Source organism: Colius striatus, chromosome 22, assembly GCF_028858725.1.
Source record: "Colius striatus isolate bColStr4 chromosome 22, bColStr4.1.hap1, whole genome shotgun sequence".
NCBI classification, from domain to species: Eukaryota; Metazoa; Chordata; class Aves; order Coliiformes; family Coliidae; genus Colius; species Colius striatus.
Genome location: NC_084780.1, coordinates 8,133,964 through 8,157,898, shown reverse-complemented (window position 1 = coordinate 8,157,898; position 23,935 = coordinate 8,133,964). Strand labels below are relative to the sequence as shown.

General features: G+C 51.3%; 3 protein-coding genes across 5 annotated transcripts; 1 reads left to right on the top strand and 2 right to left on the bottom strand.

Moving 5' to 3' along the window:
- Positions 1–20: 20 nt before the first annotated feature.
- On the top strand, positions 21–13,057 carry TRAF3IP3 (TRAF3 interacting protein 3). The gene is given in 18 exon segments (XM_062013333.1): positions 21–581; positions 691–894; positions 2,743–3,077; positions 4,176–4,278; positions 4,808–4,865; positions 5,083–5,107; positions 5,515–5,544; positions 5,775–5,870; positions 8,260–8,331; positions 8,584–8,724; positions 9,149–9,286; positions 9,500–9,635; positions 10,403–10,465; positions 10,544–10,603; positions 11,115–11,260; positions 12,398–12,468; positions 12,470–12,626; positions 12,797–13,057. Coding segments are annotated over 16 exon segments (1,674 nt in total). The 5' UTR covers positions 21–581; positions 691–894; positions 2,743–2,783; the 3' UTR covers positions 12,881–13,057.
- A 343-nt stretch (positions 13,058–13,400) lies between these two features.
- On the bottom strand, positions 13,401–14,529 carry C22H1orf74 (chromosome 22 C1orf74 homolog). The gene has a single exon (XM_010200611.2). The coding sequence runs from the start codon at positions 14,514–14,516 to the stop codon at positions 13,677–13,679; it is 840 nt and encodes a 279-aa protein (XP_010198913.2). The 5' UTR covers positions 14,517–14,529; the 3' UTR covers positions 13,401–13,676.
- A 618-nt stretch (positions 14,530–15,147) lies between these two features.
- IRF6 (interferon regulatory factor 6) lies at positions 15,148–21,990 on the bottom strand. 3 transcript variants are annotated; one of them, XM_062013496.1, is made up of 9 exons: positions 21,912–21,990; positions 19,301–19,360; positions 18,492–18,668; positions 17,657–17,861; positions 17,093–17,215; positions 16,852–16,998; positions 16,273–16,665; positions 15,783–15,901; positions 15,148–15,476 (listed from the first exon to the last, which is right to left on the bottom strand). In XM_062013496.1, exons 3-9 carry the CDS (start codon positions 18,663–18,665, stop codon positions 15,255–15,257), a joined length of 1,383 nt encoding a protein of 460 aa, XP_061869480.1. In that variant the 5' UTR covers positions 18,666–18,668; positions 19,301–19,360; positions 21,912–21,990; the 3' UTR covers positions 15,148–15,254. The 3 variants fall into 3 exon arrangements, with proteins under 3 accessions (XP_061869480.1, XP_061869481.1, XP_061869482.1); XM_062013497.1 differs by having other exon boundaries at positions 19,301–19,357; positions 21,912–21,988; XM_062013498.1 differs by lacking the exon at positions 19,301–19,360 and having other exon boundaries at positions 21,912–21,984.
- Between the last annotated feature and the right edge of the window lie 1,945 nt (positions 21,991–23,935).

Here is a 23,935-nt window from a genome sequence, read left to right as displayed (position 1 = left end):
GCGCCCAGCTGGTTAAACCCACCTCCCTGCATCATTTGCATTAACGCAGCTTTCACTTCTCTAAAGACCTTAATGAATTTCTGCCATCAGCTGTCAACACACACTTTTTATTCCTTTACAATCTGCAAGAAGCCTCACAACAGCAGCATTTCTGTGCTCCTCTAAGTCTGGATTTCTCTGCCCCAAAGCAGCTTGGGGAGACTCTCTGACCGAGTGCCACACGCAGCTCTGTGAGCCAGGGCTCAACCTCCACGTGTCAGCGACCGATAAAGAGAGATGGCCTGAAAGATAACTGGTAGTTCTGCTTAGAGAGAAGCTGCAGACCTTGGGGTCCCAAGATAACCCAGTCCCCCCACAAGCCAGGCTCCTGCGCCCTGCAGCCGGGCTGAGAGCAGAGACAGGAACCGGGGCTCGGCTGCGGCTGCAACGTTTCCTGTTTTACAGAGCGAGAAAGAGTGAGAGCAGCAAAATGAGGTGGTTGGCATGAAGATGGCAGTTGAAGTGTGCTTGCGCCCGAGAACTCCTTGTTCACCTCACTGCTCCGTGGCAATCGAGGGGTAGGACGGGATCCCTTGGGCCAGGTAAGTGCCCAGAGCGCGGGGACTGGCGGGGATGGAGCGGAGGGGAGGCTGCCACGCTAAAGGCAGCGGTGGGCACCTTTTTTCCTCTTTTCTTTTGCCCTGCTTTCAGCCTACACATTGCCACAGGGAGGATGGAACAGGAACCAGCAAGAAGCACCTTTTCTGGTTTTTTCCTCTTGAGATGAGGAGTGTAGCAGGTTGGAAAGCAAAGCTACAGGACACATTTGTTAATTAGAGAGGGTCCTTTGGGATAAGAGGAGGAGGAAACAGTGTTAGCTTGTCAAGAAGGCCTCAACAGTTTGCTCAGCTTGGGGTGAGTAATGGACTGTGCGTATTTTTAAGCTTTACCTTGTTTTAAAGCACATTTTTTATTAAGTGAGGCTATTACAAGAGCTGCCCTTGGGTTGCACTGTGACGGGCTGGGCAGGTGGGAGAGGGACTGAGCTATTCCAGATGGAAAAAGCTGGATGAGTAGGGACTGAGCAGGACATCTGAGGCCTGGCTTGAACATGCAAAATTAAGAAAAGTTAGCTGCAAAGTGCTTGTAAAGTGTCCTGAGAGTTCAGAGTAGTTTGTCTGTAGCGATGCGCTTTGTCCCAAGCCATGGAGTTCATACCCAGCTGCTTGGCAGCACAGTGCAGGGTGTTGCCATATGCCCAGCCTGCATTTCTCTCTGAAGCTGCTGGCCAGACCCTGCCTCGCTGCCTGGGGAAAGGCCCTGGGTGAGCACAGTGGGATTGTTGTGGTACAGATGTGGAAGCTGCATGGGCATAACCCACTCAGCCTCTTCTACCCCCAGACTCCTCCAGCTGTACAGTGAGAAAGAGCTGAAGAGTGAAACACTGTTGGGATCCTTCAGTCAAACTTAAGTCAAAATTAGAGACGCTTCAGAAGCTGCTCAAAGAATGGAACCTTCAAAGTGAATAAGAGCACATAAACCAGAGTCATCCTCCAGGGCTGTCAAAGCCCACGTCTCATGTGGGCCCAGTGCTGGGAGCAGCATCCTGGCTGTGGGTTTACAGGCTCCTTCCCTGCCCAGAGCAGGAGCTGCCTCTGAAAGCACTGCTCCCCTTCCAAAGGAAGCCCCTGCAGTGAACAGGCAGCACTGGTGATGAGCTTTGAGTACACCACAGCCAGCACAACGACAATAAAAAGACTTGAGAAGCAGATTTTAATGCAGACCAAAGAGCACAGAAGCCTTATTTATGCAAATGGGGTTCACTTGTTCCTTTTTTTTCCTCCCCTCATTAGATTCAACAACTTCCTGATCCCTTGGGACAGAATGAGACCAGTGAAGTCTGGGTGGTTTTGTTTGACACTGACAAACATTTAAACTGAATTTTCAGAGGCTAAAATTCTTTTTTTCCCCCTCCTTCCTACATGAACGTGATTGAATCAACACAAGAGCCCCAGACTAGGCACTGCCACAGCAGCTCCCAGGCTGAGCCTCCCAGGGCCAGGCACTCTCTGAACAATGCTCACAGGACATGGCACAAGGCTGATGAACCTCTTTGTTGATGATGGGGCAAGGGGATAGGAGAGGGGGACATTGCTCCTGCTCAAGGGGAGGGAGGAAGAGGAGCAGTTGTTTTGTTTCTGCTCAGCTTTCCCTTTAACTGACAGCCCCTCTGACAGCCAGGCCACTGCCTTGTTTGGGCCACAAAGTCTCCAGAACTGGAGGCAGAATTCATGCCAAACAGGTACGGTCGAGAGCCTGTGCCCCCAGGTCAGCACCACTATGGATGGACCTAGCAAGAAAGGCAAAAGCAATGCACACTTGAGAGAAGTTTTTACTGCAGAAATAGCAGCTGTCACCCTTCCTGGGTGTTCATTGTTTTCTTTAGGTTGGCTAAAGAGCTACAACAGCACGCACACAAGAGTCATGGGAGGAATTCTCCCAGAGGAAGCAGTGGAAGCATCATTACTTGGTAGAGAGGCCAGCTCCACAAGGTTGTGTTGCAATTCTGTTCCTGGCACCCCCCAGGTCAGCACCCACCCGACACTGGAGCAAGAACAGCGTGGTGTGTTTTACACAGCCAACACATCTGAGTCCAGGGACAACAGACTTCTCCAGGAATCAATGCCCAGTACCTCACATTCGTTTACTCTCAGAAATCTTTCGCTTTCACTCCAACCATGTCTTTTCCCTTGGTTTCATCAGGACAGAGGACCCCAGCGCAGACGGGCAGAGCTGTGCCCAGGATGATCAGCCAGCCCCAGAGGGCACGGCCACGGCACAGGCGCGTGAGCGAGAGCTACGATGAGAAGTGCGAGCGGCGGCACGAGACGCGGGAGAACCTGCGGCGAAGGAACAACGTGACGAGCTGCCGCCACCTCGGGAGGGCAGCGGAGGAGCCGGCACAGAGCCCCCGGCAACGGGAGTTCCTAAGGAGGAGAAACCTGGCAGGTGATGCTGGAAGGACAGCGCTGGGACAGAGGCCCAAAGCACACGGGCCCCTGGAGCCCTCCTCGTGTGGACAGCAAGTCCTGTTCCAGGTAACACCCATCCCCAGGGCACAGCTCTGCCTGCTTCAGCCAGCACCCACCACAGCATCCGCAGCCTGGCCACTGATGGCAACAGCATCAGGATCCAAACCACAGTACAGACAAAAAGGGAGCATGTGTGTTTCCTTATGAGCTGCACTCGGGCACAGTGAACACTCGTCTCCCTCCCAACGTGCTCCTCTCCTGTTTCTAGACCCCAAACCAGATGCAGATTTCCTGCTGTTCATCCAACTCCAACCCCACATCCTCCGTACCACACTTACACAAATCATTTTTCCCCTTGAAAACTGAGCTCTAAACACCCAGCTTCCCTCCATCACCTTCACTCTCAGCTAATTCCTGTTCAGGAATTAGGAGAGTCTGGTAACTCAGAGGGCTCACTGCCTTGAACAACATCTAGAGAGATACAATGCAAAACAACCCAACCTGAAAGCCAAACAAACTTCCTTCTAAACTTACATCCCATGCAAAATGAGCAACTCCCCATGTATGTTGTGAGTTCCTCCCAGGGGCCTCACGAACCTCTGTGGGCAGAGACAGCTGAATGCAAGATGCCTTATGCTGGTCCACTCTCAAGCTCCCTTTGCAGCACAAGAGTGTGCAGAGCAATTACCTGCCTGCCACTGCCGTTTGGTTCACCAGGTTTAATCACCTGTTAGCAAGAATCTGGAACAAGCATCTACATGCACAGAGCCCATGTATGGTGCCGTCCCTGATTGCTTTTACAGAGGTAACAAGGGGCAGGAGGCTGGGGTGGCGGGGCAGAGGGGTGATGAGGTGAGCACACTGCACCCTAGCCCCAGGAGAAAGCCAGTGCAGAATAAGTAGCTCTGCTCCAAAGCAGCCAAATGACAGCAGAGACCCACACCAGGACCCAGCTCCCTGCCACCAACTTGCCCACAGAACTCTGGAGCTGCCGCAGCCAAAGCAGCAGATCCTTGTGGATTTGCCACGGTTTCTTGGCATCTCCTTGATGCTCTTCACCCAGTCACTGCACGTACAAAGCCTGACCTGGCCACAGCCCCTTCCCCTCCATTCCTCACAGCCTGTTTTGGAGAGACACTGACTCGAGCTGCCCTCTCATTCCAGCACCCAGGGAGCTGCCTCACGTTCTCCCCTGCATGCTCTCTGCTCAGCCTCAGAATTTCATCAGAAGCCATCCCCAGGCGAGGTGCCTCTGTGAACACTCAAGGTAGGTGAGGGATGCTTGTGTTTCCCAGCACAAAAGCAGCTCCAGTGCTTCCCTCCCAAGTCTCCATCAAGAGGCTTGGGGTGTGAGCTAGTAGCTGTCCTCTAACCTGAGCTCCCCTGCCAGCAGCACTACACCTGCACTAAGTCTTTCCATCCCTGTCCAAGTTTTCCCTGCAGACTGCAGGTGTTACGGATACTTTTTCCTGTGGAGGGATAAACCAGCCCACAGCTAAACAGCCAGTGCTGCTGGGCAGATGCTCTGCCCCTACAGCTTCCCTGCCTCAGGTTATCCAGGGATCTAGGGGCTAACTTCAGTCTACAGGATTACTTAACTTCTACTTCCCTGTCTATCTGAGCAGGACTCTTTGCCTCTTGTCCCTCTTGAGTTGTCTTATGGGATGCTGTTTAAACAACTGTTTTCCATCCTACCAGTGATGCCATCTCCAACAGCCAAGATGGACATCCAAACAGAAAAACCTCAGCCTCTCTGACAGGGGCATCATCTGCATCCTCTCACTTTGCTTTCACAGGAACCCAGACCCTTACTAATCCAGGTGCAAGAGTGCAAGACTCAAGCCAGCAGACAGAGTAAGCCAGTCCTCCCCTCCATCCCTGGCCTGTGAATTCAGATACCTGGAGGTCAGCAGCTGCCAGTGCCTGAGCCCAGATGTGCTTCACCTTGGCACAAGCTTTTGCTGTACAAACACCCTGCTTGGGCCAGGGAAGTGGCTGGTGTCCAGAGCCATGGGCTGCTGCAGACCCCTGCCCTGCACTCACCTCGCTAACACTCTTCTTTTTGTTTTAGCTGTGGAATAGCAGTTTTAAATAAGGTAAGCAAAACACAAATAACTAACCTTGAACTCCTACAGATGAAATCAGTTTCTGAGCAGGATACTGACTGGTGCTACCTTTCTGTAGTTTCAAAAAATGACAATACTGCAGCTATAGGAGACAAAGGCACTTGTGGCCATGGATACCCACTGTTCTCAGTCACTAACTGCCCTGATTTGATAGGCTACATGGCAAAGATGCCCTCACTCCAATGCTGTAAGTTGCTGCAGAAAATACTTTCATTTCCCTGGAAACAGCCAAGCCCAGCAGGCTCTCCTCCTCCACCCTGACACAGGCCACTCACTGCAGCCTTATTTCAAAACACTTGGATTTTGTAGCAAATCCTATAAAATGTTTCAACTGCAACAATCCTGTCATTGTTAAACATTTGTCCTTTCCCTTTCAGGAAATGGTGCAGCTGTCCAGCTACCTGAAGGTAGGTACCAAATACTGTGGAGTACCCTTGGAAAGCAGGTCAAGTGCAATGCTTCAAAAAAATATTATTAAATGGTGCTACATGCCCAATTGCAATGTGGCCAAAAAGCCACTGAATTGAAAGGCCTGTCTGAAACCCCTCGAGTGGCAGAAGCTCCGACCCTGAGCTGGAGGAAGGAGCTGAGGGGTCCCTGCAGGTTCCCACTGACGCTGTCCCGCTGTTCCCTGCAGGAGGCCCTGCACCGCGAGCTGCTGCTCAAGCAGAAGATGGTGATTTTGCAGGAGCTTTTTTCCACACTGCTGCAAGCATCAGAAAAATCCTGGCAGGTACCAGCAAGCTGCAGGAGGCGATTCCTGATGGGGCTGGGGGAGGTTTTGCCTTGGTGAGACCAGGCTTGCATGCAGAAGCAAGAGCACCCCGCGGTTCCCCTTTCTTTGTGGGAGTTTGGCTCTAGCTCTGCCCAGTTTCGATGCTTTACAGGCAACGGAGGTGCTGGAGGTTTAAAGTGCTGTGACCTAGCTGACAAGCATCATGCAGAACAGTTCACCTGCAAGTAGCTGCTTGCCCTGCCTCTTTCCCTTCTGTTCCTTTTCTTTTTAGGGGGTGTGAGCACAAACTCAGAAGTTAGGGGTCACCTTGCTTGAAGTTTTTCCCTTTTGTGCCCCAAAAGACTGTTAGGAAGTGTATTTTGCTTCCAGAGCAGCAGCACGTTGGAGGTATCAGGAGGTAAAATTTAAGGTTGTGCATTTTGTGCGACACAGAAAATGTTGTATATTGGATTGTTAAATCAAACATTAATTTAAAGTTCACTGTCATTAAAGAAGTGATCTGAAAGTTCTGTTGAGGCAGAAAAGTGAGTGATTGGGTGAGATGGTTTAAAAAAGTTTTGTTAGATGTTCTGTGGTTAGAAACTTCCGCCTTTGCTTGCTGCTTCAAATAATGTGAGCAGGAAAAAACACCCTGCCACACTCTGCAGGAGGTAGCCATGAGACCTCAGATTAGAAACAGGTGGGTGCACTTTGCTTCTTGCTGTCTCTGCTGCAGAAGAGACTTTGCTGCTGCCTCTTGCCTTCAGCTTTTCATGAGACTAAAAACTAACTTATCATTGGAGCCAATGGGGCAAATGAGGCAGATGCTGCCAAGCTTGGAGGGGATCCCCTGGGAGCTGTGTGGACAGAGGCAAAGGGCTTCTGCAGGAGATGCTGGCAAAGGGAGGTATGGACAGGACCTATACCATAACCCAGTGCCCTGGAAATTGATGGTTGGTTGCTCATTTCCAGGCCCAGGTGAGATGCCAAATGCTTGTTGCAGCAGCTTTTAAATCCTTCCTAGTATTTGAGATGTCAAAGAAATGCTATTGCATACACATGAATGATATGACAGTAACTGTTGAAACAGCCACAGAGTCATTTTTGAGGTGCTGCTCATGTTTGTGGGTGCTTTGGACTAGATGGAGCAAAGGAATACTCTGCAGGAAGATCAGGGTGTTTTTAAATTGAAGGGATAAAGCATTTGGTTCCTTCCCCCTCCTACAATTTTACTTCTAGGTTACAGAGACTTTCCTACCACAGGTCTCGTGTTGTAAAGCTTGCTTACTCAACTGAAAAATGCTGCCAGGTGAATGAAGCTAAGTAAGTTTTAGTTAAGATCGTTAAGAGTAATAAATTTTAAGCTGTTCTCTTCTTTTAGAAGAAAACTGCTATTTTAATGTATTTTCCTCCCTCCTGGCCTCTGAAGTTGAGCCTGACTTTTGGCAGTACGCTGCAGCTCTGCAGAGTTCAAGCTCTTTGTCATTTCCAGTGCACTACTGCTACTCCATGGATGTATTTTTCTAGCTCAAGCATCGTGTCTGGGCAAACAAACAGCTCTCCAGAAACACCACCTTGCTTCTAAGAGCCTTTAGTTCTTTGCACTAATAACTGAACTGGGAAGATTTAGTCCTTGGGACTGTAAACTTCCCCTCTGCAAATTTAAACAGCTCTAAGGCTCCCAAGGATCTGGTTTTGCTTGGATCTAACAGCTATTTCTGTAAGATCAAGGAGTTGCTATTCAGAGGCTTGACTTCAAACAGCAGTAAGCAGAGAGGGTACCAGCATTCTCTGTATTGGTGGAAAAACAGCACACATGAACTCTGCTAGAAATTGTATCTGAATTTGCATGCAGTCTGGTTTCACAAAACCTAAGAAGCCTGACTAACACTGAGATTATAATAAGGAAAATGAATCATCACTATTGCCCTTTATCCCCCTGCCCAACTGCTGGATGTTGCAATGCAGACTCAACCTATTTCCTGAGGGAACCAGCAAGACAAGACCTCAGCACCAGCTGGAGCTTTAGTCAAAGAGTGTTGCAGGGAGGAACCATCAGCCAGGGAATGGGGCTGTATGTGGGGATGGGTCTGCCAGACCCATCCAGCCTAACTTGAAATGCCCTCCCTTTTCACTTCTCATGCCACTGCAAGTACCTGCACTCAGTAACCAGGGGATGTGCCCCAGGAGAGATTTTCAATGCATAGAAGTTTTACATCTCCCATATCCCATTTATTCTGAGATAGTGAAGGCTTAGTGGAGCATTGAAGAGCCTTGAATCAAATTTAAACACAGTATTCTAGATGAAGAGAGAAAGTGAATCAAAACACAAGCCAACAAAACATGGGGGGCATATTGCATAGAAGATGACTCCACACATGGGTTCAACTGCTTTTTTTTCCCCCAGGGTCAGCTGAATGAAGATAAACTGAAGTGTAAACTAAGGGCTCTTGAAAATCAGCTGCAGGCTTGTACCCAGGTAATGTCTGATTCACTGAGAAACAAACAGGGCATGAAAACAAAATACTGAATCATGTAATTAGGTCTCAGTTTCTAGAGCAATCTGATTAGATATGGATCTGAAACGATTTTTGTCTCTTTGCTGAAGCAATGCTTCACAGCAAATTAGCAGTAGCATTTACACACTCTGGATTGCCTGATATTCAATTTTAGCAAGATCAGGAGTGTGTCAGGTAAGACCCTTCAAGTACTTGAATTCTTCCTTTAAAAGAGTTACTCAAAGGAGTGCGTGAAGAAAATCCTGATAGAGATGGAGGACCAGAAGCAGACCTACGAGGAGAAGGCAAAAGAGGCTCTTCAGAAGATGCTGGAGGACAAACTCCAAACAGAGCAGCAGCTGCAAAACTCTCAGGTAAGCAACATGTTTCATACCAGGCTGTGTGTTAATCTAGTCCAACTGTGACGGAGCCCCCACACTCCAGGGAAAGGTGATGACTGTCTTACCATCAGCAACAAAGATGCGAAAATGCCCTTTTTAACTACTGAACAAAGTCCAAAAGAGCTTACTGGCAAGCTGGGCCCATTTTGAGATGCACATTAGGTTATTAAAAACAGCACACAGTTGGGAAGTGTACTGCTGTTTGACAGTTTTAAGTGTAATCCCTTCTCCTCCAGCACCCCTTCATCTCATCCCTGCTCTGCACACACTGAGGCAGGAGGCAGCAGCGCTGCCCCAGCCCCACGCACAGGCACCTGCAGATCACTTCAGGGCTGCCTGGCATGGTCCCACAGGCTGGGGTCATAGCCCACCCATGGCTCCTCACTCCCTTCCCTAGAGAAACCTGGCAGCAACGAGAGAAGACCTTGCCTTCTGGAAAGAGCACTACACCACACTCAAAGCTGAATTGACCAAGATGACCACGGTGCACACTGAGCTCACAAACAGCTTCCACATCTCGCAGAGTGAACTGCAGGTACGTCAGCTCCCCAGCACCCACAGCAGCTTGTGCTTTCTGCCTGGCAAGCAAGGAAACCCCCAGCTGGAGAGCACTCTGTAATAACTCCCTTTTGATAAAGCACAGCAGTCACACCTGCAACTCGGTTCTCAGCTCGAGGTTGCCTTTCATTGCTTGAAAGCTGCCTGCAGCACGGTGTTGGGCTGATGCTGAGGCTCTTCTCACCCCCAGCGAGCAGATGCACAGAACGAGCAGCTGTGCCAGGCCCTGCAGAGGCTGCAGAGTGAGCACGCTGCTCTCCATCAGCAAGCCAGTGCCTTGCGGGAGGACAACCACCTGAAGGCTGAGCACATCAGCACCATGGAAGGTACTGCACGCAGGGGGATGGCTGGGAGTCTGTCCTACAGATGAACAGGGGGTATAAGGAAAATACTCTCAAAATCCTGGTCCTTAAAGCCACAAAAGCCTTTTGCTTTCTGAACGTGCTGCACACCTCAGCTTGCCCAGAGAGCTTCTGGTTTCCAAAGGGCTCACAAAGTTGTTTCCAGCTGATTAAAAGAATTCAGAGAAACCAAGTGACTTTTCTAGAAGAAAGGATGGAATGGGAGACCTGAAAAAAAATCAGAGATGAGCCCTCAGCTTTGATGAGGACTTTTACATCTGTGTCAGACTCAACACACAGCAATGCAAGCCCACTTGGGCGGCAAGACGGTGCCAGTTGCTGTCTGAGATGTTGATGGTGCTGGTGGATATTACCCTGGTATGAATACATGCTAATAGCATCTTAAAGTACCAACTCAAAGGCAAGGAAAGTCACACATACTGCAACGTGGCTATTTTTAAACACAATTAAGGAAGAGTCAATGGGTGGCAGTTCTATTTTCAGAACAGGTTTCACACAAACAGCTTTCAAAGAAACCATAAATGAGTAGCATGTCAGGCATGCATTAAAAGCTGCCAGAACTGAAAGGGGCAATTAACAGCTAAAAATCACATCCCTTAGAGAAGAAACTTCCATGTGACCAAATACATTCACTCCACTTTACACATGTGGAGAAAGGGAAAGCTGCTGTCCTTGCATGAAGATAACACAGATTCTACATCAACCTTGATTTTATTCTATCATTATTTCAGACAAATTGCAAAAAGAAGAGAATCAGAAGGTAATGCTGGAGGCAACAATCAGCCATTTGCACAGTAAGTAACACAAAGATGTGCAAAGTGAGAGACCTGTGTTAGTGCTGTGGACAGCAACAGCAGCCTTTTACCTTACAGACTTGATAGAGAACCAGACCAAGGAACAGAAGCCCCAGGAGGAGATGGAGCAAAGGAAAGGTCAGCACACTTTGTAACTCCCACCTAGCACTCACTGGACACAGGAACATTAGACCTGACTCTAGAGGCCTACATTGGTGTATAACAAAGGGTTATTTTAAAGCTGCACAAAGCAAGTTATTGCATTTCCCAATGTAAGTGTATTTATGACAGCAAACACTTTGAAAAATAAATGGCTTTCACTGCAAATTCTACTTCAGTGGCTATGCCATTCTTTCCCAAACAAAATACATTCCAGTTGATAATAGCAATTACAGCTGTACTTGGAAAAAAATGTCATAAGAAGCATTTTAACTCTCCCTCCCCTCCATTTCTTGGCAAATAGATGTGTTCCTCTAAAGAGCTACTTGTAGCCACAGCAGAGGCAGGCCTGTGATAACTACCTCAGCTCCTGTGTCCTCTGCTGTGTGCATGGCATGCAAATATTATCTTTAAACCACTCAGTAAACAAGATCTAAAGCAAACTGAAAGCCTGGACCTTGTTCTCATGACAAGCCTGACTGTTTTCTAGATCAGGTTTTCACCATGCAGACACCACCTCTCACTCCTGCCAAGGAAAACCAAAACACTCTGTTAGAGCATCTGGAGGAGGGAAAAGAAAGTCTGAAGGATGAGATGCAGAAAAAGACATCCCAGCTTACAGCAAAGGAGAACGAGGTGAGGAAGTCACTGAACCACCAGCAGCAGCACAACACAGTACACCAAAGTTCCTGGAAGCAACCTAAGTTTGGTGTCTCCTGAAAGGATTCTCTCTGCTGAAGTTTTATCCTGATATGAGGCTCACCTAAACCCCCAGTGCAGCATCTGCATGCAAGGGCAAGGCACCAGCAGACTGGCACCAGGGGCTGTAACAGCAGAGCCCTCTCCATACAAACCCATTTCTGTTCTCACAGATACAAATCCATTTCTATTCTCACAGACAGGAGTCTCAACAGCCTCATAGGGAAAAGCCAAAGGCACACTTTGAAAGAGCTGAAACCCTGAGCACAACAGAAGCAGAGGAGAGGAAAAGGCTAACAAATACGAGGTTCACTAACAAAAGCAATGCCCTTACAACTTAGGGCTTGAAAACAAAAAGAAATCAAAGCTTTCCCATCGAACCTTGTTGTCTGCCAACCAACAGCCCCACAATTCTCACAGCAGGACTCAGACAGCAAAAATTTATAACAAAATATTTATCACTTACTGTAGCAGAGTTCAGAGCCACCCTGGAGAACTTGTCTGACTAACCACACCAGTGAGTGCACCAGCAACATCAGGTATCGCCCAGCAGCACCTGGGGAAGGGTCTTGTGATGCACAATCACAGCAAAAAGGAACAGCTGGGGAAACCAACTGCCCCTCAGCAGCTCTCAGGGCCCCTTGGCACAGGCAGTCTCCTTCCACAGCTGCTGCCACGAGTGCCCTGCTCACTGGGCAGGCCATGGGGGCACACACCATCTGGCCCTGCAGGGAAAAAAGGCCCTGTCTGGGTTTTGGGGTTCTGCAGCACAAACAAGGCACCTGTCTGTGTGTCCCGTGTCACAGAGGGTTTACAGGAGTCTGCAATTGCCCCCACAGTCAGTGAAACGCAGAGTGAACATCAGAATGAGAAGCAAACTCCACCACCAGTTTGCACTCCACGTCTTCTTCCTGCCCTGCACACCTTACAGTCAGAAAAATAACTATTGCTTCTCTCTGCCATGCGATGTGAAAGATGGCAGCAGAGCAAGCAGGTCCCGGGATGGTACCAGAGCGGGCACTGCCTCTGCCACCACACTCCCAGTGTCACAGAGATCTGCTCTGTCCCCTGCAGGTGCCTGTGGACACACAGGTAGCAGAAGTGCCAACGCCCGCTCTGTGCGGTGCCCGTGGGCGGCTGAAGCGGGCAGGGGATGTGCCCTGCTAACGGCCCCTTGCTGTGCTTGCAGTGCTCGGAGCTGCGCGTGGAGCTGGAGGCGCTGAGCGAGGAGTACCGCTCCTGCCTGAGCAGCCTGCGCCAGTGCCGCCACGAGCTCAACCGCTTCCAGAGCAAGCAGGCAAAGGTGGGGGCACTCCTCACCCCGACTCCCTGTGCTTTCAGCCTGTGGCTGCAGGTCAATCTGGGGAAAAAATCCCCTATTTATTTGTGGGGGGCAGAGAGATGAATGACACCTTTGCTAAGGATGTTTCCTCTCCTCACCAATTTCCTAGTAACACTTGCTTCTCCTTGCAGAGACAGCGTGGTCACTGGATGCCTCTCCTGGTGGCAGTGATAGCAATGGCCATAGCCACCTTCCTTGCAAGCTACAGACCATGAAGGACCTTCACGATGACTGACTTCACTGCAGGAACTGACTTCTGCTTCACCAACAGCAACACATCCTCACCACACTGCACCTTCTGCTGCTTTGTGCTTGCGTGTTTGGTTGGTATCCTGAGCTGGTCTCACTCCAAGTGAACTCCCACCTCCAATAAACGCCAGATCACCCCTTCCCTTGGCTGCTTTGGTTATTCTGCTTCAGTTGAAGGTCTGTGGCACTGAGGGACAAAGCCACTCCAGCCACGGCTGACAAGGCTCATGCAGGGTGGGAGGGAAGGGGCATCCCGTGCCCCTAGTTTTCATGCCTGGCAGCTGAACTTGTTGCCTCACATGGGAGGTTTTAGTCACTGGACCATCTCTACTGATGTCTGACAAAGAAACCCTTCTCAGGGAGGCTTTTTTATCACAGTCCTCTCATGCTCGCCTGGCTCTTGGTCAAGTGCAGGCTGAGCTGGTGTGTGACATCACAAGTAGTGAATACATGGAGACTAAATTGAACTTTACAAATTCAAAATACTGCAATGGTCAGATTTTTTATTAACCCTCATCTGTTCACAGCAAATAAATGCACCCTGACTTTACAGTGCACACTCCACAGGCTGGATGGCTGCTGCAGAGCAGCTGTAAAGGCGTAAATCTGCACACAGAGCCTGAGATCATCACAGTTCAGCCTTCATTGCCCAGTGGCCTCTTGAGAAAGCCTCAGTGGGCCACACGTACAAGAACCAGCTCTCTCGCTTCAGTCCCAGATGCAAGTAAGAAATGGGCCAAAAAGTCCGAGTTTGCTTTTGTTTTACAAGGCAACCGCTGGCAGAGTCACCACCTCACTCGAGACGCTGAGATCTACAAAGTCACTCTGAGTGCTGAAGGCCGCCTGCAGCTCTCCGTGCCAGGCATCCAGCACCTCCTGCAGCTCCGCACACAGGCTCTCCGGGACGCTGAAGGAGTAGATCTGGACCCTGAGACCGTCCCTTATCCTGGGGCAGGCGGCCTGGACCGTGAACACCCTCAGCGGCGTCAGCGCCAGGCAGTTGTCAGCACCCTCCTCCGCGCTGAAGGTGTAGGCGGCCGGGTAGCCCAGCAGCACCCCAACGACGGTGCAGAGGTTCCAGCCTGTGGGCACGACCTCGCTGGAGGACAAGGGGCCGCTGCTGGCGGCCTCCACAACGCCCAGGTGGGCCAGGAGGGCGGCGAGGTGGCCCCTGATGGCCTCGGCGTCCGCGGGCCCGCAGAGGGCCGGGCGCCGCCGCCCTGCCGAGACGTCCACGAAGGGAGCGGGGCGGGAGCGCAGCACGGCCGCCAGCCTCCGCCGGGCCAGCCCCGGGTGCAGCAGCAGGGCCGAGCCCTCTGCGCCCAGCAAGTGCAGGCGGCGCAGGGCCAGCCCGGCCTGGCCGAGCCGGGACAGGTACCGCCGCAGCTCGGCCGGCCCGGCCGCGCCGCAGTCGTACAGCAAGGCCGGCTTCAGCCCCGCCGCCACCGCCAGCACCTCCCCGGCCAGCTGCAGGGCGCGGGCCGCCGGCAGCCGCCGCCGCCGCCCGGCCCCGGCCCCCAGCTCTTCCCGCGCCGCCGCCACCAGCCTCGGCGCCAGCGCGGCGCTGCCCGCTGGGGCCCCCGCCCCGGCCGCCGGGCCCATGGCCGCTGAGGGGCCGGCGCCGCCGGGCGCAGCGCTTCCGGGGCGGCCTCGGCGCTTGCGTGGGCGGCGGCCCGGGGCGGAGCGGCCGCGGCTCGCCGGGAGAGGCAGCCCCGCCCCGCTGCGGGCCTCCGCGGGGCAGGCCCGGGCACGGCGGCCTCGGCCGCAAGGCAGACCGTGGTGAGGTGTAGGCCGGTGCCTGCCCTGAGGGGAGCGGGGCGCAGCAGCGCCTGAGCGGGAGGAGAAGCCTGTTTCGGGCTTTTGGTGCCTTCTCAGAGCGGGCAGAGCTGTTTATTTAAAACAGAGACCCGTGTCGAGGGGCGTGAGGGGTGTGTATCTATAACCGAACCTCTGAGCTCACAGCTACAGACCACGGAGAGGGAAAAACAAAACTAGACAAGGTGATAAGTCTCCAGCGGTTTTAATAAAGCAGATTTCCCCCCCCCCCCACTGATCAAATATTTATATACAGTGTATCAATAGTGGATTAAAAAATATTACAGAACTGGAAGTCAGATTTATACAGAGCAGTTGCTGAAGCAAACAGCTGAAACGGGTGAAAGAGCCAGAGGTACTGCTGTAATCCCTCACGGTTCAAGGCCTCCAAAACAAAAGCACCATAGACTGCTGAAACTGAACCAGAGGGCCAGATTTACAGATTTTATTCAGATTTAGGCAAGGCACTCGTTAAGAAATACTTTATGTACAAGTCAGAAGGGCCAGGGCAGAGCCAAGCGTCTGTCACTGTGCCGGCAGCGGCTGGGCCATATGCATGGCCGGGGCTGGTATCGGCCACCCCTCCTGGTGGTTCTGCAGCAGCCGGTACAGCTGCTTCAGGTGAGCCACGATGTTGTCCTTGATGTCCGGCGTCGAGATCTGGAGGCGCACGCTGCCGCTGTCAAAGGAGCGTGTGAAATCGCCGGAGAACATCTCATAGATCATCCGGGCCACAACGGGAATGACCTGTTGAAGAAGCCAGTTTGAGCCTAACAGGCACACAGCAGGTTCCTGCTATTTTGCAGGATTCCTCTGCCTTGGATGCAGGGGATGTTTTCCCCAGTAACCTAAAGCACACTCACAAACTGATGCTATTCAGCACATGTAGCATTTGTGTTTGCTGTGAAAAAAGACCCCACGACATATTGGGGCTTCCCAGTGTCAGTAACCACAACAGAGAACACATCTCTGGAATCTGTGTGCATCGATCCAGAATCGATACACTGAGCTCAGCAAGGCTGGCACATGCCACTTCAGAGCCTCAGCTCCTACCTGAACCACAATCAGCTTCCTCTCCCTGGGTTTTCCATCAGGCCATTCTTCTCCAAAGCAGAAGTAGATTTCATAGGGTGGCTGTTTCTCAATTTGTCCTTTCTGATGGGCAATAAGCTCTACAAAGAAAAGCAGAATGCTGCAGGCGTGTCCTGGTTAAACACCCCATCCCACCTCACCACATCATCCCAAGCCTTACCTATACACTGCCCTTTGACAGAACCACCTCTTACACAGTTATAGCTTAATTCTTTCCCCCCTCTAAAAGCAAGGCCCTCTGATGTTTTGCAGAGTAGCAGATGGGTGTGCATTCCCTTTTCTGATGGTCCACTGAAGTCGGGCAAGCAGTGGCCCCTACCACACCCCACGCAGGAGCAAAGCACCTGGTGTGTCCAGGCTGAGCCCCGGTGCAGACCACCCGTTCCAATAGTGCCACCAAGTGCCCAGATCAGCATCCAAAGCTATTTAACAGAAAAGAGAAGTTACTTACCACTTAGGAATGTTTCCAGGCAGAAGAGTTTGACTTTCTTTTGCCTCTCAATCAAATTTGGTGTGGTGGAGGAAGGCGCACAGGGACCAGACCAGTACACCTTGCACTGGCAGAGCCGGACAGCATAGATGGCATGGCCACTGACCTCCAGGATCAGTCCCCTGTCCATAACATCCAGCAGCCGACTTGTGAAGATCTTCTGCCTTTCATTAGTGATTTGCTCTGTTCCTGGAAACTTTACTTGCTCCAAACTAATAGGCCCAAAGAGCTCTTCCTGGTCTGGCATAGGACCCAGCTCTCCATAGAAAAGTCTGCATCCCTGCGGGTTGCTTACGGTTGTTGTCGGGCCAGTCTCCTTTCCTCGGTATTCAAACTTGATTTCTAGGTCTGTCACTGAGAGAGAAACTGTCAGTATGGCTTTTCCTGGACTTTGCATGTACTGCATCAACAGCAGAGACACACCAGGGATGTTTAAATGATACACAGTTCTCTGTGCTAACAAGCAAGTAACTACAAGTCAAAATTTGGGTTCTTTCTTTAAGTTCAAATGACAGGAGTACTACAAACCCATGTACATACTTGGCAGAGAGCTGATCCAGAGCTCAGGGCTGCTGAAGAAGTCATGCTGCAGTGCAGTTGGAGGCATTTCCATATCTAGAGGTTCATTCTTTGGCCACACAGCTTCAGGGCTGCAGTTCTCTGCACTGGCTGGAGCCATTGGAGAATCTACAGAAAGGAAACAATTATTCAGTAAAACAAGGGTTTTATTTCAAGCATGCACCAATTTACCTTCACTAATACACTAGTCTGTGCCACTAACCATTGATATTAAGAAATGGAAATGTCTCTTGAATAGGGACATGCTGAGATTGATTCAATTCTTCCTCCTCTTCATCATCAAGATCATTATCTTTTTCATCCCAGGGAGCTGAGCCAGTGGAACCTGCAAACAAGCACATTCTTGTGGGTGGCTGAGCAGTGTGGAACGCTGAGATGCCTTCCTTGAAAAAACAACGTAATCTTCAGCTTGGCTCTGCACGATGTTGGAAACTTATCAGTGTGTTTACCACATATAAGCAAAAAAATGAACAAATCTGAGCTGTACAACACACTATTTTCAGTCTCATATAACCCTAGAAAGGTAAGGATCCAGATAAACTGCTGCCAGCATTGGACTGTTTAGCAGAACGTGCAACTGTGTACAGCTTCGTTAATTTTAGTACAGACACTCTCCAGTTCAAAGTCCTCTTAGTTTAAATCCAACGGGGCTTGCAGCCAGCAGCTGCTTTCTGCTGCACACAGAGGCAGCTTGAGAGTTAATGCCGCGGAGGGAAAGGAACAAGCGCCGGCTCAGGAGCCGGCCCCGTGTCAGCAAGGCCCTCACCTGGATTAATGATTGATCCCTGCGACTGCGGGATGTCACACACTTCATAGATTTTAATGGGGTTCATGGGCACCTCCTTGGTGCCGTCGTACATCAAATTGAATTCGCGGCTTTTGTTCAGAGCGCATCGGAGCTGGGCTTTCCACTTGGCAGGGTCTGGCTCATCGACTCCTTCCTGGTACTTTCCAGTTTCCACAGCCCATGCCTGGGAACAAAGTACACTGTGCTCAGTCCAGACCCCTCACCACAGCAGCTTTCATCACAATTTCCAAGCAAAGGAATGGGCTCAGTTACAATGGGGTAGAAGAGCAGGCAGAGACACCCAGCTGGACCTCTCCCTCTCACCCCAAAAATCAGACGATCACTCCAAGTTCCCTCCAAGGCAGAGGTCAGAAATTCCTCAAAGGAGTGTAGGAGTCATAATGAATCCCTTGGGATAAGAATATTAGGGACAGCAGTGGTGAGTACTGGAAGCTTGTGGTGGACTTCTTACGTGTTATATAACAGTACTTAATGGTTTGGTGCTCTAAGAACAAGCCAGCTACCACATCCTGAACTGAGCAGAGGAGGCAAAGTGCAGTAATCTTCCAGCATCCCTGGAATCAGACATCGTCTGGCCTTCCATGGTCAGAAAGGGTTAAAGAACTCCACACCATCTCAGGCAGTGCCAAGCTTGGCATCCAGGTGCACAGAGTGACTTTGCTGAGGTCAAAGAAATAGGACAAAATGTGCCTGGAAACAGCTACTGTGATGCCTGTCCAGCTCCTGGGCCAACAATTCAAGCCTTTGTCTCTGTTTAAGAGCCGTGGTACATCTGAGCCCTCCCCTCCCTCACCTTGAAGATGGTGTTCTCCTCCTCGTGCTGCGGGCTGTGCCGAGTTGCGTGCTTCCAGGGGATCTGAAACCGCTTTGCTTCTCGGTTTAGCCAGATGAGGCCAGGGTACATACCACTGTCCACCTGGGCTACCAGCCACGGCTTCAGGCGAACCCTCCGCGGGTGCAAGGCCATTGTCTGCAAGAGACACAAATCATGGGAGACCAACTGCTAAAGGTTAGCTGAGACTCCTCTGCCTTAAAAACATAGATGAATGTAATGAAAAAGGACCCTTTGCCATGTTACAGAGATCTTTTGTTAAGTTATTGAACACTGAAACCATGAATTCAGATTCAGCTAGATGCCTCTTCTGCCAGAAGTCACAACTGCATCCCTGAGCAGGGACCATCGTTGTCACAAGCACAACAACTCGCTGTTAAATATTCCAGTAGCAGAGACGGTGCTTATTTGTGTTAACTGAGCACAGGGAAGGCAAGCCCCAGTCAAACCCGAGCCATAAATGCTGTGCAGGAGACAAAGCCACAAACAAGCCACAGCAAGAACAGGCAGCAGAGTTTCAAAAGCCTCCACGTACGCCTGAGTGAAGAGGCCTATCTGATCTAGTTCTGCAGCCGTGTCAGACTTGCAGCCAGGAGGAGGAAAACTAACGTGTGCCGAATCAGAGACTTTTGCCCTGGCTGAGGTAAAGCTGGAAGCATCAGCCTGAAGCTGGGGGGATCATTTTATCGCAGAGATGCTCCTCTGAAAGTCATTTCACGACTTTCATGAATGCTCTAGAGGCAGGATAATCATTTGCAAACATCACTGACCTGTAATAACCAGGATGTTTATCCAGCAGGACATGAACTGCAAGTCCGCCTGCACTCCTGCTAAAAATGAAGTGATGTTGACTTAATGTTTAGAGTCTCTTAAAAAACAATGCAGCAGTTAAACGATCAAATCTGTTGTTGTTTAAACAGCCCTGTGTTGCTACTACATTTGCAGCCAACCAACAATATTTTTCCTGTGCAGAGTGGATGTGAAGCCAAGAAACCAAAAGCAGTGACTGTCCCTCTGCAAGAAGCAGCAGCATTTGGTACCTGTGGATTTTGTAAATCTTGAAACAGATGTGAGGAATTACAAATATTCCCACTAATAAGGCAGTTGTAAGTAAAGCTTTTGCCATAAGCCCTGAATACTGCTGCAGGAGATGCAAAATGTGCCTAGTAGCAGAGATAGAGAGGACTGAAAAATGGGATCCAAGAACTAGTCTAGGAACAGGTTTTATTTGTTCAGATATCCTCAGTTCCTACTCAGATGCAAGTGTTCACACAGACTTAGCCTAAACACAACTTATTTTAACTGTTGAGAAAAGAAAACACTCAGACTCAACTGCAAATATTTGTAAATAATAGTTGGAAGATGTGCTTTGTCGAGGACCCGGCACCTGAGCAGGCTGCTTCCCAGCAGCTGCCGAGCATCAGAAAGTAACCACCACAACTGGGTCTGTGCTTCTGAATCTGCTGCATTAGTTCTCCATGTCAATAACTAGTGTTATCATAGTTGAACTTTCAGTAGCATATTTGCAAAGACACAAAGTCCAGGTTAATCCTGGACTTGGAAATGAGACTAAAACCAAGTATCGATTTCCCTTGCAAAGGAAAAAACAAGTGACTTCTCATTGGAACAAAGAAATCCTCAACTACAGCTTGTTTCCACAGTCTCTTTTACACTTCACTTTACAAGCAGTCTCCTTTGCTCCCAATAACATACACTGTGTACACACACATTTGCAAGACTAGGAACAAATTCAAACCCCCACACCAGGAAGAAAAATATATGCTCCCTCTCAAATAGAATGGACATGGTGCCACGGAGGGTACCCTGGCACTCCCTCCACACGAGGTTTAAATTGTCCATCAGATCGCAGCACAGTCTGTCAATACATGACATTACAATGCTTTATGACCTTTTATCATCAATGACTTGTTGACACAATAACCCGAGAGCAAATCAACTTGAATCCCATTGCTGGGCTCAGACAGTGAGTCAGCCCTCTTAAACCTTCAACTTCCATCCAGAGGGGTCTGTGAACACCGGAGGCTGCTCCAGCTCTGGGAGCTGAAAGGGTGAGCTCAGGGAACATCTTCATACTGGTAATTGGATTTTCCAGAGGAGGCTTGGCCCTCACTCAAGGCTCTTCAGTGCACATACCCTGGAATCCTCCTGTCCCACTCAAAAGAGCTGGGGAGGCTGATATTAGCACATCCCTGTGCTGCTAATGCATCTCAGTGATGTAATTATTGCCTGTACCCCAAATATTATTAACCAACTTGGACGTTTTTCCTCAGAGGAGAGACACTCATCCCAACTCAGACAAGCTCAAGGAGCAGACATCCTGCAGCCACTTCCCCGATGGCTGCAGATGAGTGACCAAGGTCAGGGATGGCCCCAGGTACCTGTGGTGACTCTCAGGGCTTGGGCAGGGTGCCAGCCAGCAAAACAACACACAGCACTCCAGGAAAAGGCCACCTGAAGCTTGTCTCAGCCTGGCTGCACAGATGTTTTTGCTCTCCACCTGCACACCCAAGTACATTCAGTGCTCCCATTCCACCCCATCCATGAAGCCTCCAAAGAGCGAAAGGGTCTTCTCTGGCTTCCTCACTGCAATGCCTCATTCCTTGTTCATTCCCTTTGTTTCATTACATTACCACGTATTTGGTGGGTTTACATTAACTCTCTCACAGGCGAGCTCAGCCCTCAACGCTCCCGTTCCCACAGAGAAACCGGCTGTATTCCCACAGCCACGCGAGCAGCACGCCCTGAGCACAGATAACTCCTGAAGCTCACGGACCCCGTGCCCCAACGCAAGCTCAGCCCTCGGCCGTGCCCGCAGTGCCCGGGAAGCCGATGGGGCAGGAGCTGGGTCAGATCACCGGGGGGCTCGGGGGAGCGACAGCGCTCGGTGAAGCGGCTGGGGGGGACAAGCGTCACCCTTGCCCTAACTCCAGGCCTCGGCTCACGCCTACTTGAAAGACGTAGCCTAGGGCTAGCACAGCACAAACTGCGGGAGCAGATGAGGGGGCAGCAATAAAATGCCATTTTCTGCAGCTGAACCTTTCCTTCGGAGCCGCGCGACGCTGACCCCACGCACACCCCGCGCCTCCTCCCTTCCCTTCCCTTCCCATCCCGGCCGCGCCGCTCCCGCCTCCCCCCAGCCCAAAAGCTTTCCCACGGCCACCCGCGAGTCCCGCGCACGCCGCGTCCCGCCCGCCACGCGTGTTCCCGTCCCAACCCGACCGCCGCCGCCACCGGCGCCGCCACGGGCGCGGAGCCCCACGCGGGACGGGCCGAGCGCCGAGGGCGCGGCCGCACCAGGCCGAAAGCCTGGGGGAGGGGGGTCGGTCCGAGCCTCCGCGACCCTCACCCCGCGCAACTCACCCTCTGCGGGGAGCGGCTCCGCGGCCGCGGGGGCTCTCGGCCGCCCCGCGGGGCCCGCGCGTAGGCGCAGCGGCGGGGCGGCGCCGGGCAGCGGGGCTCGGGCAGCGCGGCCGCGGCCAGCACTCGCCACCCGCTCCGCCCTCACCTGCCCAGGTGCGCCGGGCGCAGCCGCGCCGCCGCCCGCTCCGCCCACGGCCCCGGGGGGTGGCGGCTCCGCTCCGCGCCCGCGGAAGCGCCGGGTCCCCTCGCCGGGGGGCTTGGGGAGGAGCGGAGCGTCGCGACCCCGACGCTTCACCACGTCTCTGCTTTTTGTCAACGAAATGCTTGGGAAAGAAAACCAAGCGGAAAGGTCCTCAAAGTGTGTTTGGCCCCGTCCGATCCACGGCGCAGAAAAAACCCGACTGTGCAGTCGGTGATTAACGCAGAGGCACGGGGCCGCAGTTTTCTCTGAAAAGCGTAAAAAAGCTCCTCTTCTGCCCCTCCATCCCCCTCACACCGACCTGCGGCTGCGGCGCGCTCCGCAGCATCTCCCCCAGCCCGCCACCAGCCTCGCCTCTCATGGCTGCTCCTCGTAGGTGGAGAGCCGTGACTCAGTGGTGAATCTTGGTTTCAAGAGATCATACAATGCTTTACTATTCAGTTTCAATGAACCAGAAAAATATTGGGAATTCCCCTTTTCCTTCTCATCATGAACACTCTGGGTAGTGCCAAATCCTGATTTGGGGAAGCCTGACTTCCATCGAAAGCTCCATCCCGTGCCAAGGCTTTGGGCTGATGCAGAAGTGTGAAGCTCCTCACATACACACAGTGAAATTCTGTGTTTTTCTTGGGAAGTTTTTCCTGCCAGTTGCCAAGTGCAAGATCAACATTTCAGGTTCAGTCCATCACTGAAATGTAGCCTCTCAGAGGTAACATTTAGCAGGAGCTTGTCAGCACATCATAAAACCATCCTGGCAACAGGTGACCCTCAAAGGTTGGTGTTTCCTTTGTGGGATAGCCCTGCAATAGAGGATCTTAGATGGGTTTGGTGAGTTGTACCTGACCATTTCTGATATGCAAACCAAGGGACAGCTACTCCTGTAATAACACCTTCTACCACGTCCCTATTCCTACTGTATAAAAACATGCAACGGTGCAGCCAGTCTGGTGAGCAACCGGGAAGAAATGCACAGAGAAGTTGGCCTCAGCTCCCAGCCAAAGCATGAGGGAATCTTTGATCTCTCCTCAAACAGGTCAGCACAGAAGCTGCTGCTCATCCTCCTTGCATTCCTCGTGTCCACCCTGCCTGGCAATGGGGAAATTCAAATTTGCTTTCTGTGGTCTGATGCTCGAGGAGTTTTGGAAGGAAAGGCCAAGAGTGATGCTGTGCACTCACCCCCACGCCCCGGGACGTCTGGGTCAGAGGGATGGGAGCAGCCCTGGGCACAGCTTTGCTCTTTCGGGGCCCACTATAAGGATTCTTGAGATTTCCTAACCTGTGAGACAGGTCTTAGGGCAGGTTAGGACTGAGGTGTGAGGGAAAATGACTAGGCAAAGGCCACTGCAGCGTGGGCAAGGGATCGTGCCTCCAGTTTCACTGGGCAGCTGTGTGTGCCTGCACCCTGCCGCCCTCGCTCCAGCCTCTGCCTCCTTCGCTGCCTGCTAACACACATGCCAAACAAATGAGTCTTCCCAGCCCTCTGCAGGGTTTGGGGTTTTTTTCCCTTGAGTTTCTACCAGCCTCTGCTGAAGCATGTGGCAGCATGTTGTGTTAGTGAACTGACAGGAAATAAGCTGCCTTTTTACATGGTCTTGGCTGGGAAACTTTGCAGCTTTTGAGCTGTAGGGGCGATAATCTCAGGATAGCTCATTAGGCAGGACATGTAATCAGATGTTACCTGTTTGCAACTAATCATCCCAGGTGTTTGCTCTGACGTACATAAAGCATTGATCCTAGCACTTCAGCTAGCCAGGTGACACCACCTTCTTCACTGTAGCAGTTGCTACAAAGCAGTCTCTTTATTTTTACTTCCCTCTGCTTATAT